The 16541-nt window shown below is 51.7% G+C and overlaps 1 protein-coding gene across 1 annotated transcript; it reads right to left on the bottom strand.

Annotated features, from left to right (window-relative positions):
- Window positions 1–1423: 1423 nt before the first annotated feature.
- Haao (3-hydroxyanthranilate 3,4-dioxygenase) lies at window positions 1424–15921 on the bottom strand. The gene is made up of 10 exons (XM_036170507.1): window positions 15842–15921; window positions 12433–12511; window positions 8292–8375; window positions 7956–8062; window positions 4976–5065; window positions 4661–4704; window positions 4222–4367; window positions 2068–2136; window positions 1607–1689; window positions 1424–1502 (listed from the first exon to the last, which is right to left on the bottom strand). Exons 1-10 carry the CDS (start codon window positions 15919–15921, stop codon window positions 1424–1426), a joined length of 861 nt encoding a protein of 286 aa, XP_036026400.1.
- Window positions 15922–16541: the final 620 nt, after the last annotated feature.

The raw sequence follows: 16541 nt of genomic DNA, 5'->3' as shown, positions 1-16541 counted from the left end.
ACATAGCTCTCCTTCCTCCTTCCTCTCACCTCTCTGAGCATACTCTCTCCACCATCCAGGCTTCCCTGAAGCGTCCCTTGTCTTCCTCTCTGCCACTCGGCTGCAAGTCTAACGGGCCCGACTCGAATGGCAGCTGCCGGGATTTACAGCTTGCCCGCCTTGGGATTTTCTTTTCAACTCTAATAAAATTGTCCTCTGTAAAATCAGGTGCTGTCACCTTCATGGAGAGTTGTGAGGAGAGAATGAGGAAGCCTGGCTGTCCTTTGCAGATAGAGGGAGCCTGCCCCTTCTCTGTTCTGACCCTAGAGCATCTCTAGACACACCATGTTCTTCTTTTCCCAGATCCGGGACACAGCAGCACACCGGTGCAGCCAAGCTTGGACCAGGCCTCCCTGGACAGTGGACATCTGGAGGCACCAGTGTGATCCTTCTTTGCTTCCAGCAAAGGTTTGGGGTAGGAAGGCAGGGGCTGGTGATATATCTCTTAGGGCCAGAGCACCCCTCAGCCAAGTCAGGCTCTCCGCCCTCCAGTAGAGTGTGTCAGAGCCATGAGCCACCAGACTAGGGTAGGAAGACAGGGTTCTAGTTCCCTCTTCTAGAGGAACCTCCGCCTCTAGGCCTAGGCCTGTTCTGTGCAGACGCAGGCTCAGTACTGCCAGCCTCTTGCTGGAGTCCCTCACGGAGGCCAGGCTGCCCAGGAAGGCTGTGCGTGTCTCTCCATGAATGTCCCATTCCTTCACCTGCAGAAGTTCTGACCAGTCATTAACTCTGGGACGGGGAGTTATCTTTTACAGATTTCTATTTTCCACAGTTAGCATAAATGACTGCTGCTGTGGAGAAAGATACTCAACAGAGTGGGGGGTTTGCTGGTTCTGTTCTGTTAACCGATGAATGAATAAATGAATGAATGAATGAATGAATGGGAACGGAGAAAGAGACAGAGAAACACTCAACAATACAATAATACATGGCAGGCCCCAGCTCATGTGTGGGTCAGGGTGGCACACACAGTGAGAAATGCCCATCCACAAGCAGTGGTGACACAGTAATAGTCCCTCTAATGCCCTAAGGTCACTGGTGTTCCTCAACCCTAGCTGTAACACACCCCAGGGGAACACAGGCTCTGCCACCTACAACCTACAAGCACTTGTTCACCAGGATGCCTTTATTGAGAGATGTCTCAGTGGCAGGCTGGTGGGTCCGTGGGGCTATGGCTGTTAGGAGAGAGGGGAGCTACCGGTGCCCTAGGAGTCTGGCATCCTGGACCGAGGATGGCAGGAGGGTGCATGACAGTGAAAAGCCACAACCAAGCCAAGGGCAGGCTGAGGTGCTCCGTGATGTCCATGAGGACGCAAGGAGGCTAAGGCAGCCGTCAAGACGGCACGCAGGCACCCCGTGACTGCCTGGGGCCCACACACGAGGGTCACCGCAATGGCTTCTTACAGGCAGGGTCCTGTGTCACAGACAAGGCCACGGAGCCTCGCGCTCGCTCCCACGTGTACCTGTGGAGACACAGATAGGCAAGAGTCAGGCAAGGCCGGAGCCTGAAGATCCCAGGGAAAGGGGGTCAGTTCCACAGTTTCAGAAAGTCCTGGCATGTACTCACGAGGTTCCAGCGGGCACCAGCAGGCTGTCGTCTGGGGTCAGGGCCACACGCTGTCCGCCCATTGTCACCGTAGAAGAGCCCTCCTGTGGAAGAACAGCAGAGTCAAATGGAGGCTGGTGAGACTGTGTTCAAAGCCAGCCTGAGTTACTCAGTGAAACCCTGTCTCAAGTGTGTGTGTGTGTATGTGTGTGTGTGTGTGTGTGTGTGTGTGTGTGTGTATCTGTGGTGGGGGTTCAACGGCAGAGCTCTTGCCTTGCAGGAGGCCCCAACACCCCAAAACCAAACAGAACAACAAAAGGGTTGGTGGAAACCAATGGGCCTCAACACCCACTTTAACGTCCCCAAGTCCTCCTTGCCAGGAGGTTCTGACAGTAGGGCTCACTGTGGGAACCTGAGGCCCAGGAACAACCCAGTCTCCATGGACAGGAAGTTGTGCCACCCTGTCCTGGGATCCCACTTGCCAGCTGCCACAGCCACACGTCCACATCCTTTCTTGGGCCTTGGCTGCTACCTTGTCCATGGGCGATGACCTGGTGGGAGACAAAGCAGACTTTGGGGGGTCAGGGGGATCTCGCCCCATTCAGGAGGTCATCCCGACCCTGGCTCTCCACCGCTATGACCTTCAAGGGGCAAGACTGGACAGTGCTACAGCCTCACACATGACAAGCCTTTGATTGTCAGGGATGAGAAAGGAGGGCCTCTGCCACCCGCCTGGCAGCAGGTGCTCATTATTCACAGTCACGACCACACACAGGGGGCCTCTGCGGTTCCTCCTCAAGCATGTCACCAGCTCACATTCAGACACACTCACTCCAGCTCCCCAGATTTCCTCCACCCTTCCTGTGAGATGTTCAGAGTCTGACTTGAGAAAGAAAAGAGAGAGGCTGAGGTCTACCAGCCTCAGGGCCATGGAGGGCTGGTGCTCCTGCTGGCTGTCCTAGGGGTTAATAGATATTTGCTATGGAAAGCTAGAGCAGGTAGACAGGGGGTGGGAGGATGCCATTGCCACAGCCGTGATGGGCGGACGGGGCTTCGGGCTTTGGGTGCCATTATCACAGCCTTACATAAGCTTTGGGTGTCCCTGACTCTGGAAAAGTGGTCCAAGCCTGTACTCTGTGGGCCTCCTGTCCTGGAGTGAGATTTTTCTCTTTCTTTTTCTTCTCCTCCTGCTCCTGCTCCTCCTCCATCATCATCATCATCATCATCATCATCATCATCATCATCATCATCACCACCACCACCATCATCATCACCAGCATGTGTGAGCATGTGACATGGATGTATGGGCACTCGTGCATTGTCGATCAGAGGATGACCTACGGAATCAGTTCTCTCTTTCCACCTCTATGTGGGTTCTGCACATTAAGTACTTTTATGCAGTGAGCCATCTTGCTGACCCGGGGTGACTATCTCTATCTCTAACCATACAGGCGGTGCCATTGGCGAGGTACCGCACACATGACTACCAGCATCCTTGGTGGTCTCCCTGTTACACCTTGTCCTCTGACCCAGCCTCATGAAGGAAGGATGACAGCTTTGAAATGCCACTCTAGCCTCCTCACTCAACACCTGGGTGAAGCCCCACTGTCTCTAGGACATGTCACCTCCTTCCCTCAGTCTAGCTCAACAGAGTTCCAGGAGCAGTTAGCAAGCCGGTTTGCATCCTAGCTTCCCCACCGAGCTCTGGCCAGCCTTAGCGGCTTGCGGGGCAAGGCTGTTTCAGTCCCTTGTGACTTTATGTTTCTTCCTTCTCTAGACTGTTCCATCACTTCCCTTCCTTCCTCCTGCAAAACTTTACACCTGCTTCACAATTCTACTTGGGGGCAGGAGAGATGGCTCAGCAGTTAAGAGCACTTGGTCTCACTAAGGACCCTCACGGTCATTCACAAGCATCTGTAACTCCAATTCCAGAGGGCCCAACCCCCTCTTCTGGCCTCCACAGGTACCAGGCATGTGCTTGCACACATGCAAGCCAATACACACAAACATAAAATAAAGAAACCTACATTTTTTTAAATTAAAAAATTCTATATGCACACCACCTCCTCCAGGAGCCTTCCTTGACTTTTTCCCTTTCTCCTAGGATTTCCTGTGGTTTCTCTAGGAAATAAGCTGTCATATGACAGGCAGCAGTGGGTGAATTTGTCCGTAGCAAATGTCTTGTTCTTACCAAAGCCTGAGGCAGCAGCAATAGTCCATAAACAGCCAGCTTTAAGGGTCTCTACACATTGCTGCCCAGCCCTCTACCAAATAGCTTTTCCCCTTGAGTTTCCAACCTCCTGTGTGCCAAGAGCCCAGGGGTAGGTAAGTGGCAGGCACCCAGGAAGCTGACAAGGGGCAAAAAGCCTCCCACTCTAAAGTAAAGTGTCTGTGGGACTATAAAGCTACCAGAGAATTCCAGTCACAGAGACACCATTCTCTCTGAGACACAGAGGGAACAGAAAGGCCGTTCTCAAGCCTCTGAAGTCTCTCTCTCTCTCTCTCTCTCTCTCTCTCTCTCTCTCTCTCTCTCTCACACACACACACACACACACACACACACACACACACACACACACACTTCCCACTTCCCAGGTGCCGGATGGATGGCTGCTCAGTGCCCTGAGCTGTATTACCTGGGTCTCATAGGTGTCCCCAAACAGGCTGAGGGATGTGCCTGCCTGAAGCTCCCTGGAGTGGCCATCCAGCCATGCCTTCAGTGACATGGGCTCCATGACAGATCGAGTATTCATCGGGAATGGTGGTTCCTTGAGCAGCTGGCCTGTGCCAGCGACACAGTGATGAGCAGAGACCTCCAGGCTCAGGCTCAGCCCACCTAGCCCCAATAGAGCTGGGTCCCAGGAGCCCTAACTCAATAGCAGATACGGGTCTTGCGAGCAGCTTAATGCTTGAACAGCCATATGGGGTTGGTGCTTGGGGTCATTTGCTCAGTACTTTAAGTCCTGGGCAGAGGACTCGGGAAGAGGCTCCTGGGTCCCTGGGTTAAGACCCATCCCACTACAGGGATGGAGAGAGGGAGAAAGGGAAGGAAAATGTGACTGTCAGAGGCCTCACCAGGGTCAGGCTTTCCTGTTCGGTACTGCTCAGAGCGGAAGAACCTGCAGGGACAGACAGACAGACAGGAGAGGCAACGGCAGCATTCCTGTGAAGATGCCAGCGAGGCATACACCATACACAAGAGCCAGTACACATTCACAGATCCTCACGTGACTTGATCACCCATCACAATTTCCCTCCCAACCCTGTAGAGCGTTTCATCCCATCTCCAAGGTGGCAGACTCTCTCTTAACTCTCAGGCCTGATGGGTCCAGGCCAGTGGGCGCTGCAGAACTGAAGGGCAGTGGGGGTGGGGCCAGGCTGGCGACTTACTCTTGGATGATGGGGGCCAACTGTGTTCCAAGGTCCTCGCAGTAGAACCATTTCTCGAAGAGGACATTCACAGTGTCCCCAACATAGTACCTGTCAAAACCGAGGTCAAGGTAATCCACTCCCCATCTGGGCAGCTTTGGGGCAGCTCAGTCTAGGCTGGGCTCTGGTTAAGGGGCCCTGTCTAAGCCCAGGCACTGCATAGCTATGTGGCTTTGTCACCTCTGTTGGCACAGCCCAGGGATCACACTTACACGGGGCATGTGCGAGGCAGGTGGAACTCCAGCCCAGAAGCAGAATGATTCTGTAGGGGTTACCCAGCCTAAACGTGGTAAAGCAGACTACACTCAACACAGAAGCTTGGAGAACATTCAATCCAAGTGTGTTTGTCTTCAGCAAAAGGAAGTTGAAGCTGAGCCCGAGTCTCGGGGCAGCTTGAAGTTTGTTCTTTGGGCTCTGGGTTATCATACGCCGAAACCTGAGCAGCCAATGCAGCGCATGCGCACATGCATGTCCCTCACCCCCATGAGGGAAGGATTCTTCTGTTTCAGAGATCGGAGGTGGTCTCTGCACCTTAGAACTTGTGCACAGCTCTGGCTTTCTCTGGCACACACACACACACACACACACACACACACACACACACACACACAGTCTTCAGTCACCCCTGCAACCACCCACATCCCGACAGCCAGGGAACACATGGGCAGGCAGAGCTGTGCTGTGCCACTGGCCCTTAGGCAGGTAGCACAAGGCAGGTGCTAGGAGCAACTGTCACCAGAATGCTACTCCCTGACCCAGCTCCAGACCGGTCCAGTTCTGTGTCTGCTTTTCAACACTCACCAGAAAAGCAGGGACAGCCGTACGGAGAGAGACTGGCTAGAGACACACCATGCACCCACCCAGATTCTACCCTGAGACGGAACTGGCCACCAGAAAGCTTTATTGTGGCGCTGCGGTGCCCTTAGGAATGGCCTTCGGAGTGGCATTTTAATGCTGAGTCCCTGGCTTTTATTAAAGGTCAAATGCAGCCAGATGAAATCCGTTATTGAGTTTGCTGTAAAATGTTATTGAGGACACCAATAACTCTCTAGAGCCTCCTTCATAAAGCACCTCAGAGAGACTCCTTTTAGAATTAAGGCAGGCTATCTGCCTATTCAATGGGCCATTACGCTGTAGACTATGGTGCCGCCATTAGCAGTGTATTTTTTAAGGAACTTTTTAACAGTATGAGAAATACTTGTGAACTTTTTCAATGGGCATGTGGCTTCAGTTATACAAACTTCGTAAATTCTAGAAGTCTGCAGTGCCTTAGGAATTTTTTTTTATTGGGGGTGGGGTGGGGCATGTGTGCACATCATGGGATGGGTTGTGGAGGTCAGAAGAGGATTTTATAAACAACTTTCAGAAGTTTATGTCTTCTACCATGTGGGTCCTGGGAATCAAACTCGGGCCCTCAGGCTCGGCAACAAGCCCCTTGGCGTGGCGGTACCCTCTCACTGGCTCTAGCACCAAATTTTTTTTTTCTTTTCCAAACCAAACAAAGCAAACCTTAAGTCCATGCATGTAACGAGATTACAGGGTTATGAGGGAGAGGTGTGAACAAAAAAAAAAAAAGAAAGAAAAAAAGGTCACTTCTTCATGCCTAACCAGAGAATGGCAAAGGGCTTTGGGATCTGTTTTCTTGGGAGGAAAAAGAAGTGAAATGAAATTCCCAAACCATAAAATCCTCCCGTTAGTGGCGGGTCGTTTTAATTTACTTCATTTTGAATTCTTAGTTTCTAGACTTTGAGAGGGAATGTGTGCAATTTCAACTCCTTGAAAAATGAGTGTTTAAAGATGCCCATTATAACAGGATATGTGGGACAAAGTGTTCTGATTCTGGCAACTTACTGAAAAATTTAAGGTTTTTTTTTTTTTTTTTAATTCAAAACAGGGTCGCTGGGAAAATCTCTGGTCTGAGCTTGAGGGATTTCCTCCTTTCAGAGCGTAATAGTCTAGACCAGTGGTTCTCAACCTTCCTGATGCTCCCCCCCCCCCCCTCTTTTTTTCTTTCTCCCAAGACAGGGTTTCTCTGTGTAGCTCTGTCTTGGCCTCAAACTCACAGAGATCCACCTGCCTCTGCCTCCCAAGTGCTGGGATTAAAGGCGTGCACCACCACCACCACCACCACCTGGCTTTTCCAATAGTTTTAGATGACCCCTGTGAAAGGGTCTTTCAGCCGCCAAAGAGGTTGAGACCCACGGGTTGAGGACCACTGGTCTAGAGACTGATGGGGGGCAGGCAGGGGTTCAAGGGAAGTGGGATGGAGTCTGACTTTCCCCTTCCATCTTGCTGATGCAGCGTGGATGCTGGCTTTGTATTTCTCTGTAATGCCAGGTCCAGCAAGTTATTTTACCTGGGCCTAGTTTTTTTTCTCAGTCCCCAGAGCTTCAAAAGGAGCAGATGGTAAACAGCACCTAGCTCCCCAGCATCATGGGGGAACACAGGGTAAATAAATACACACTGAAACTCCTAGCGGGTGCCGGGCACATAGCTGTTGCTAGCACTTGTGATCTGGGGTAGAGACACATGTGTAGAGGCACCAGCCAAGGCTAACTTCCGCAGGCCCAGGCTGCTAGAAGGATCAGTGTTTGCCTACACCAGGACATGTAGCTTTCTAGCTTCCTTCATTCCCTGTCTGCGTTGACCCTCCCCACCACCAGCTTCCTAGCAGACCTGAGGGAAACACAAATGCCAATTCCAGCCAGAGTCTTCATGTGTACCACAGAGAGCACTCTCCTCCCTCATGACCAAACCCACTTTCCCCTCCCTGGTCAGCCAGCAAGTCCAGGTTCTCCATCATCTCCTGTTGCCAAGCCCTCTAGTCTCTTGGTGGCCAGGAAGTGCTCTCTTGAGCCTATCATGGAGCCTTCCTGTTATAGTCTTGAACTCTGCTGTTAGCCCTGTGATCACCCAAGCCCCACAAGGCACGAGCAATTACCTCAGGCCATCCAGCTCGCTCTCCAGCCGCCTCCTCTCAATCACCAGCCCCATGGTGTTGGCAAACCTCTGTGGGGAGTGGGGTACTCTGGCAGGCAGGAGGAATATCTGCAGGGGTGGAGAACAGGAGTCCAGCAAGGCTGCACCCTTGAGGTCACCTCAGTGCCCTGGGCATGCTGGGTGACCCACAGGGTAGCAAGGAAACTCTGTCTGTCCACCCTGGACCCTACTCTCCACCCAGTTTCTACCCAGGAAACCTGAGGGAATGTTTGTCTGTGCTCAGAGGAAGCCCAGAGGATGGGGCCTTTGCCTTTCTTTCCCCTGGGGCCAGCCTTACCTCTCCCTGACGAATGACCACATCCCTGTGTTTGCCTTGCTCCAGGACTTGGAGGACCATGTCTCCCTCCAGCTGGTAAAATACCTGTGGAAAAACAAAGAGCGTGGGACCTCCTTGATCCCTCTTTTAGATCCTTAACTCCTTCCCAGGACCTGAATTCTGACCAGAAAACTGGAACAGCTTCCTGAAGACCTCAGGGCTTATGAACAGCTCCTGGGGCCCCTGTACCCCCGGTCCAGGCCACAGACAAGAAAGCTGGAGACATTCAGAGGTCACATCTGGAACATGTAGGTGACCACCAGAGTACCCAGGATGTAACAGCAGGTGACTGGCTGGGAGGTAGGATCTAGAAGGCTGGATAAGGAGTAAAATACTCCTTAACTTAGGCTGGGCTTTTTCATACTCGTCAGGAATCTTACAACCCCAACATCAACATTAGCCCCATTCTGAAGAAAATAGAGTTGAGGCTCAAAGCAGCTGGACTAAGATGGTGGGTAATGGAGCTGAAGTTGAGTGACTGTGTGTGACTCTGGGAGCCATTGAGATGCTCTGGCACTGGGCTGGGGAAGTTGGGAGCCTAGGTGGATGGAGTTGATGGCTAGGCTTTCTCTAGGGGACTCCTACTAAGTTTTCTCTTCTATCCTAAAACCCCAATCTGTACTTAATGAGCTGGACGTGGTGACTCATGCCTCTAATTGGCAGAAGGATTGCGTTGAGTTTGAGGCCAGCCTGGGCTATAGAGTGAGAACTTGCCTCAAAAAACAAAGCAAACAAAAAAATTAATCCCAGAGGATTCTAATTACACAGTGGCCCATATATAACATAGGTGACAGTGTTCATGGTTATGAGTGAGGCAAAGCTCATGTTTTCTACAATGAATGTTATTTACTTTCATTATTAAAAACAAGCCACATGATTGAAGATGCAGCTCCATGGCAGAATGTTTATTATATAATATGTGTGAAGCTCTGAGTTTAATCCCCCACAACACACACACACACACACACACACACACACACACACACACACCTTATATGTTATTTAATACAAATCAGAAAAACCTATTAGGTTTTCTCATAGGAAGCAATTAAGCTTGTAAGAGAGAGAGAGAGAGAGAGAGAGAGAGAGAGAGAGAGAGAGAGAGAGAGAGAGAGATCAATTTTCAGTATGAGTCTTGGGTCATTTCATGATAGACAGGAAAGAAGAAGAGGTGTCTCAGTGTTATGGGGACAGGCCAGGGTCCCCAGGACCTGCTAATATCAGGAAAACTTGAGAGAATGGAGCCAGATTCAAACCCTTTCCAGACCAACTACAAGGTATTACCAGCCATTGATCAAAACTAGCAGGCAGAGGCAGAATTTTCCCATTCTGTCCCCTGCCCAGAGGCCTTCCCTGTGATGAGGGCGGGCCTGGCCTGCAGCAGAGGACAAACCCCTGACAGCAGAAAAATCAACAACAGCCCTGGGCAATCCTAAAGGAAGTATGCTCCTTGGGAAGTAAATGATGTTTGAGACCTAGGGCTAGCTGGGAGATTAAGTGTACCTGCTCACACAGATATTAAATTGAGTCTGCTTCTGTGACCTGGAAAGAACTTCACAGGCAGGGGGAGCCAGGAACAGGTAAGCACCCAGGACCTGTTAAGTACCTGCTCTGTGCACATGGCCTTTCTCCATAGGCAGAGGAACCTCATCTCCTTCCCAGCCAATTGTCCTTATTTTTGGCAACCACGAGAAAAAGTGTGAAGTGGGTAAGTGGGTGAGTGGTGAGTGGGTCCAGGGTCACCTAAGGACTCTTGCAGAGATCAGAGCTCAGCCCAGAAGGGAAATCCAGCTCAGCCAGTACCAGATACACTTTAAACATCACTCCGAGTGACCCAGGCTCCAGATGAGAACAGGCAAAGACAGAGGGGATGCTGACCCTCTGTTTGGCTCTGAGGCTGCCTAGGGACTGGCAAGGTACCAGACTCTGCTCTCCACCAAACATCAGGTCCAAACATCACAAACCTACCTCCAGCCAGACCTCTCGGAGCCACCAAGTGTCCCTCTACATTGAACCCGACCCTTCTTATCTCTCAGCCACCAGATGAATCAAGACATGAACTGGCCCAGGGACTCACACTGTTTTACTTAGGGCTATCACTGCCGTGATGAAACACCGTGACCAAAGCAACTTGGGGAGGAAAGGGTTTGTTTGGCTAAGGCTTCTACATCACAGTTCACTGTCAAAGGCAGTCAGGGCAGGAATTCAATCAGGGCAAGAACCTGGAGGCAGGAGGTAGGAGCTGATGCAGAGATCATGGCTTGCTTCTCCTGGCTTTTTGTTTGTTTGTTTGTTTTTTTCCAGGCCGGGTTTCTCCTGGTAGTTTTGGTGTCTGTCCTGGAACTTGCTCTGTAGACCAGGCTGACCTTGAACTCACAGAGATCCACCTGGCTCTGCCTCCCGAGTACTGGGATTAAAGGCATGAGCCACTGCCACCCCGGCCCCAGCCTGCTTTCTTATAGATCCCAGGATGGCACCACCCACAGTGGGTTGGACCCTCCCGCTAATTAAGAATGTGCCCAGCAGGCTTGCCAGATCTTATGGGGATACTTTTTCAATCGAGGCTCCCTCCTCCCCAGTGACTCTGACTTGGGTCAAGTTGACATGAAAACCAGCTGACACAAATGCCCACCCACCTGAGCAGCATGGAGAGACCCTGAGGTGAGCTGGGCAAAGAAGGAGAGAGATATATGGGGGACAGGCGGAGGGGGGGGTAGTGAGGGGAACGACACTGACAGCAGACTTAATCGTTGAGTGGAGATGAGGCTGACCGAGGCAAACAGGAAAGGCTAGCTGGGCCTCAATCGCCGCAGACACTCAGCTGTGGCCGGCCTCCCCTCTGTAGTTTTAGATTTTCACATTTCTTTTCTTTCTTTCTTTCTTTTTTTTTTTAAACACAGGAAAAGCTTGCAGAGAAGTGTTCAATGGCCAGGAGAAGGCCCAGGTCTGTGGAACTGGTTCTGCTCAGCTCAGGCAGCGCTACTACAAGGGCGCAGCCCTCTGCCTGCTGGTCTGGTGCCCAACACACACACTGGGCCCTCACTCAGTGTTTGCTGACAGAGCCTTCTCAAGGGTTCATGGTGAACAGTCCTAGGTTGGTGTCAGTGATGGGGGTGGAGGCTCAAACTCCAGAACCAGATCTCCCAGAAAATAAGGGAGGACAGTAGCCGCCTTCTTCTTCTTCTTCTTCTTCTTCTTCTTCTTCTTCTTCTTCTTCTTCTTCTTCTTCTTCTTCTTCTCCTTCTCCTTCTCCTTCTCCTCCTTCTCCTTCTCCTTCTCCTTCTCCTCCTCTTTCTTCTCTTCCTCCTCCTTCTTCTTGTTCTTTTTCTCCTCCTCCTCCTTCTTGTTCTTCTTCTTCCTCCTCCTCCTCTTCTTCCTCTTCTCCTCCTCCTTCTTCCTCTTTCTCTTCTCCCTCTCCCTCCTCTCCTTCTCTCCTCCTCCTTTCCCGCCCCCTCCCCTTCTTCAAACAAGTTTCCATTTTGTAGCCCAGGCTGTCCTTGAACTCTCTGTCCTCTTTACCTCTTTACAGGTATGCACCATCACACTTAACTTGCTTTTTTTTTTTTTTTAACTGTAGCTCCAGTAAGTGAGTGGAGAAGCACAGAATTCAGTCTCCAGACTCTGAGTCATTGTCGAGACCTGTACTCCCCAGAAGTAAGAAGGTCCACCTTGTTCCTACTCCTTCTTCAGCACTACCTATACTCCCTTGTTACCTTCCCACCCAACATTTCCCCTCCGCATCCTTCTGTCTTTAGACCCTTTGCTCCTTATGTGACGGACAGGGAGAACCCGGCTTCTGGGGTCACAGTGCCATGGAATCCCTCAGAGTCTGTGTCTCATATGGGAGGCCACAGGAGAAGAACCGTCTGAATAGACCACCACATGTCCATGACAGTGGAGACCCTACAGCAAGAACCTGCCAACTCCCCAGTAGAGTTCCCTGGGCAGACCCGCAGGCACCCCAACCCTAAGGCAGCCATTTTCCCTTCCTGTGGCAGTCATGTTTGCTCTTCTCTGGGTTACCCGCTCTAGCCCTGGGGCAGAAGTGTGTGCTTCCCCATAGGTGGCAGCCAGATGGCACGGGCGAGCATCCACGACCTACCTCCTCACCCTCCTCGATGTGATAATCCTTCCTGGTATTGGGGCCTCCAACGAACATGACTTTGAGCTGCCCCTGGTGCCTACAAGAAAGAGGCAAGAACAGGTCCTGAATCAACTCCCGGGACTGAGCAGAGGAAAGTGGGGATGTGTGGAGGCAGGAGGAGGCCGGGTGCGTGCATCAGGGAGAACAGATCCCCTTGTGGTCAGGTTGTTCCTCATGCATCTAAGTGTCTCTGAGTGTGGGTGTGTGTCTCCGTGCCTTCTGACCCACAAAGAAGCATCGCTCTTCATGGCCCTGGGCCACACTCAAGATCTCAAGGACAGGGGAACTGAGGGGAACCCTCACCTGTCTGCTCGCGAGACTGTCCACCACTGCGGACCACTCAGCCGATTCAGGAGACTGTGACATCTCCAGGGGAAACAGGTGTGTGTGTGTGTGTGTGTGTGTGTGTGTGTGTGTGTGTGTGTGTGTGATGTGTTCAAAAACACAGGCACAGGAGCCAGCCTCCTAAGGTCAATTTAGCTTTATTGCAACCTTGAGCATGTTAGTTGAGATTATTGGGGTTTAGCTCTCTCATCTGGAGAGGCAGCTTTAATTCATTTCATAGGTTTTTAAATTGTTATTATATATTTATGTTCCAGATAGTTTTGTGTTATTTGGGAAGAGAAAACCTCAATTGGGAAATTCCCCCACCAGATTGGCCTATGAACCAGACATGTGATGCATGGTTGATGGGGGAGGGCCCAGCTCACTGTGGGGCAGTGCCACCCTAGGGCTGGTGATCCTGGGTTCTATAAGAAAGCAGCCTGAGGGCTGGAGAGATGGCTCAGAGGTTAAGAGCACTGACTACTCTTCCAGAGGTCCTGAGTTCAATTCCCAGAAACCACATGATGGCTCCCAACCATCTATAATGAGATCTGGTGCCCTCTTCTGGCCTGCAGGGATACATGCAGGCAGAACACAGTATACATAATAATTAAATCTTTAAAAACAGGGAAAGAAAAAAGAAAGAAAGCAGGTTGAAGAAGCCAGGGGGAGCAAGCCAGCAAGCAGCACCCCTCCACGGCTCCTGCTCCAGTTCCTGCCTCTAGGTTCCTGCCTTGGTTTCTCCCAGTGATGATCTCATAAGCTGTAATTTACGTGTGGAGGTCAGAGGATAACTTTTGAGAGTCAATTCTCTCTTTCCATCTCCTGGGTCTTAGAGATTGAACTCAGGCCTTTAGGCTTGTGAGGGCAAATGCCTTTACCCACTGACCCATCTCTTCAGCTACTTTTTTTTTTTTTTTTTTTTTTTTTTTTTTTTTTTTTTTGCCTTTTATTAATAGACTTTACTGAGATACATACAAAAAGCTCTTGAACAAGTTTATTTGAGAATTATACCCCCCTCCCCAAGTCAGAATGCAAAATCTCCCTGGGGGTGTTACGGATTGAATCTCCCGACTGGCCCAAATTCTTGTGTTGGAGTCCTAACCCCCAGGACCTCAGAAGGCGAACTTATTCGGAAACAGGGCTGTTTGCAGGAATGGTAAGCGGTAACGGAGTGAGCTACTTCACATCACACAGCCATAGCGTATGGGAGCTGGGTGTGAACCTCAGAGCCTCAGGAGTCCCGACCAGGAGCGAGGGACGACAGTTCCAGTTGTCTTATGATCTGCTCAGTGCAATATAAGTGAGGTTTTACCAGCGGGAATGTGGACATGGAGACTCACAACAGGGGAGGGGCTGTGAAGATGATCGTGGATGCTGGGTTCATGCATTTGAAACCAAGGAACACCACTGATGCCAGCAAAGAGCCAGAAGCGAGAGGCAGGCATGGCACAGACGCACCATGAAAACCCAGCCCTCCCAGTGATGGAGGTTACCTCCACAGACTTGTTCATACCGACCTACATCCCCTCTCAACAGAATCTCAGTTCTGCGAGGAAGGCATTTTGTCAGTTTGCTTCCTGCCGTATCCCCAAAGTCCAGGGCATCGTGGTGCTCAGTAAATATCTGCTGACTAAATAAGGGGAGGGCCTTGGGTTGTGATGGTTAACCTGGGGAGTTCTAGAGGGCTGGAAGGCTGGGGGCGGGGCTGATGCGCATAGGATCAGAGATGTGGTCCTGGGCTGATGGAAGGACAGGGCGGAGGAGGAGTTGGAGCAGTGGAATTGAGAAACTACAGACAGGGATGAAGTGGAGGAAAGAGGCAGACACGACAAAGCTCCAAGCTGGGGGAGAAGGCAGAGGCAGAAGAGAGAGAAGAGGCGGCTTCAAGGGGCAGCGACGGCTAGACAGGGGGGTATTGCGTAGCGGCCAAGGGTGTGCGTGGACTTTGTAGTCAAACTGTTTCTGGGCTTGCAATGTGGACTCTGTCCCTCGCTAGCTCTGTGACATTTGGGGAAGTTACTTATTAAATCCCACCCCTGTGGGGGCTACTGTGAGAATTCAATGAGATGATGTGAATATACTTGGCCTAATCTTCCTGTCAGAGTCCAGTGGCTGCAGCTGTCTGGGCTAGGACATCATCCCCCACTGGAAATGACTGGCAGACACACAAATGTGGTGATTTGGGGTCTGGGGTGGTGTTGCAAGAAGCTGTGGAAATGAGGGATGGGGAGGGAGGTGGTGGAGGGCAAGTCTGAGATGAAAGGCAGCCTGAACAGGTCAGTCCCTGCTGTAGGTGGAGGAGGCCTGAGAGGGCCTGGTGTTTTCGTGTGTGGCCTGGAGCCCCGAATCAAGAACCCCCATGGCTAGGGATGTAGCTCAGTTTGGAAAAGTGCTTGCCTAGTATTCCAGACGCCCCAAGTCCCACCCCCAGCACCTCAGAAAGAAGGTGTGGTGGTACACACGGATAATTCTAGCACTTGGGAAGTGGAAGATTGGGAGTTCAAACCCACCCTTAGCTACATAGTGAGTGAAGGCCAGCCTGGGCTATGGACACACACACACACACACACACACACACACACACACACACACCATCCAAAGAAGTTGATCGTCTCTCGGTGGCTTCAGGATTTGCCAGGGTTGAGGTGTTGTGGTTCAGCTGCCTCCAGGTCCTGAGTTCTAGTCTGGGGCATTGAAAGCCATGCTTTTCCCAAGGTGTATAGTTTCAGCCATAGAAGGAATGTCACATTCTGTCTCATCTCTCACGGCCTCAGAGACACTCAAGCAGGTCTCAGAAGTCAAGGCCATCGGCTGTACTGTGGTCTCAGGAAAGAGGAACAGACTGAGGAAGTGAAACCTGAAAGAGCAGGTCCTCGCCCTCCCCAGAAAGCACCAGGCAGATGGCAAAGCCTCTTCCGCACACTTCTGGGATCTCAGGGCTGGAGGGGGAGGGAGGTTGAGGGAGGGGAAGGAGGAGGAGGAGTAGGGAGATGAATAAGAAAAGGGGTGGGTAGAAGTCACCGGGGTGCTGGGGACTCACATAAGCTTGTTGCAAACCGGGGGCTGGAAGGAGGCCCGATTCTCTTCTACCCAAGACTTGACTCTTACGCGGCGCTCCATGGTCGTCAGGCAGGGACTCTCCGGCGATCGGGCAGTTGGAGAGGTCAGTCTGCCTAGCCTCCTGGGAGCCACCTCATTAATTAACCTCCCGGAGGTCAAAGAGCAGAGCCACCCCCTGCCATCCCGCGGTGTGCCTCTTGGGTCTGAGCCCTCATGCCCTGAACATCCCTGCCTCTGCTCACCCAAGAGGGCGGGCCCTCCACAGCCGGGAGCAAAGCCGCAGACCAGACCTGCATCCTAGGACCTGGACAGCGTCCTCCGGGCACCTAGTTGCCCCGGTCGGAAGAGGGATTGTGGTGCATGCGCTCGCCCCGTGTAAGATGCAGGATGTTGGACTTTCCGTTTTCCTAAGGATCCCCCTCCCCTAAAGATGTATTGTGACAGGGAGAATAAAGATTTGAAAACCCGCGGTTTTGAACACACAAGGTGCACTGAGGGCGACAGTGAGCGCGCAGAGACCATCACTGGAGGCAATTCACCGGGCATCCGATCTCCTCGGGAGCCCTGAGGTCAAGGCCGGTGCACCCTGCTTTGCAGCTGAGGCGGAGTAGTAGTGGGTAGGAATGAGGTGCCCGACGCTGTTGTGAGCTCTTTGTCCCCTCCCTCCGCTGGGAATTGAA

Source organism: Onychomys torridus, chromosome 21, assembly GCF_903995425.1.
Source record: "Onychomys torridus chromosome 21, mOncTor1.1, whole genome shotgun sequence".
Lineage (NCBI taxonomy): Eukaryota > Metazoa > Chordata > Mammalia > Rodentia > Cricetidae > Onychomys > Onychomys torridus.
Note: the sequence above shows the minus strand (reverse complement) of the source record. Positions and strands in the feature narration are given on the sequence as shown.

What these genes read in the sequence shown, in the direction of transcription:
- Haao (XM_036170507.1), bottom strand. Translation starts at nt 15,921, where the DNA reads ATGGAGCGCCGCGTAAGAGTCAAGTCTTGGGTAGAAGAGAATCGGGCC. An exon ending in ACATCGAGGAGGGTGAGGAG is followed by an intron (nt 8,376 to 12,432) that starts GTAGGTCGTGGA and finishes GTTTTTCCACAG; the next exon opens with GTATTTTACCAGCTGGAGGG. An exon ending in TGGTCATTCGTCAGGGAGAG is followed by an intron (nt 8,063 to 8,291) that starts GTAAGGCTGGCC and finishes CCACCCCTGCAG; the next exon opens with ATATTCCTCCTGCCTGCCAG.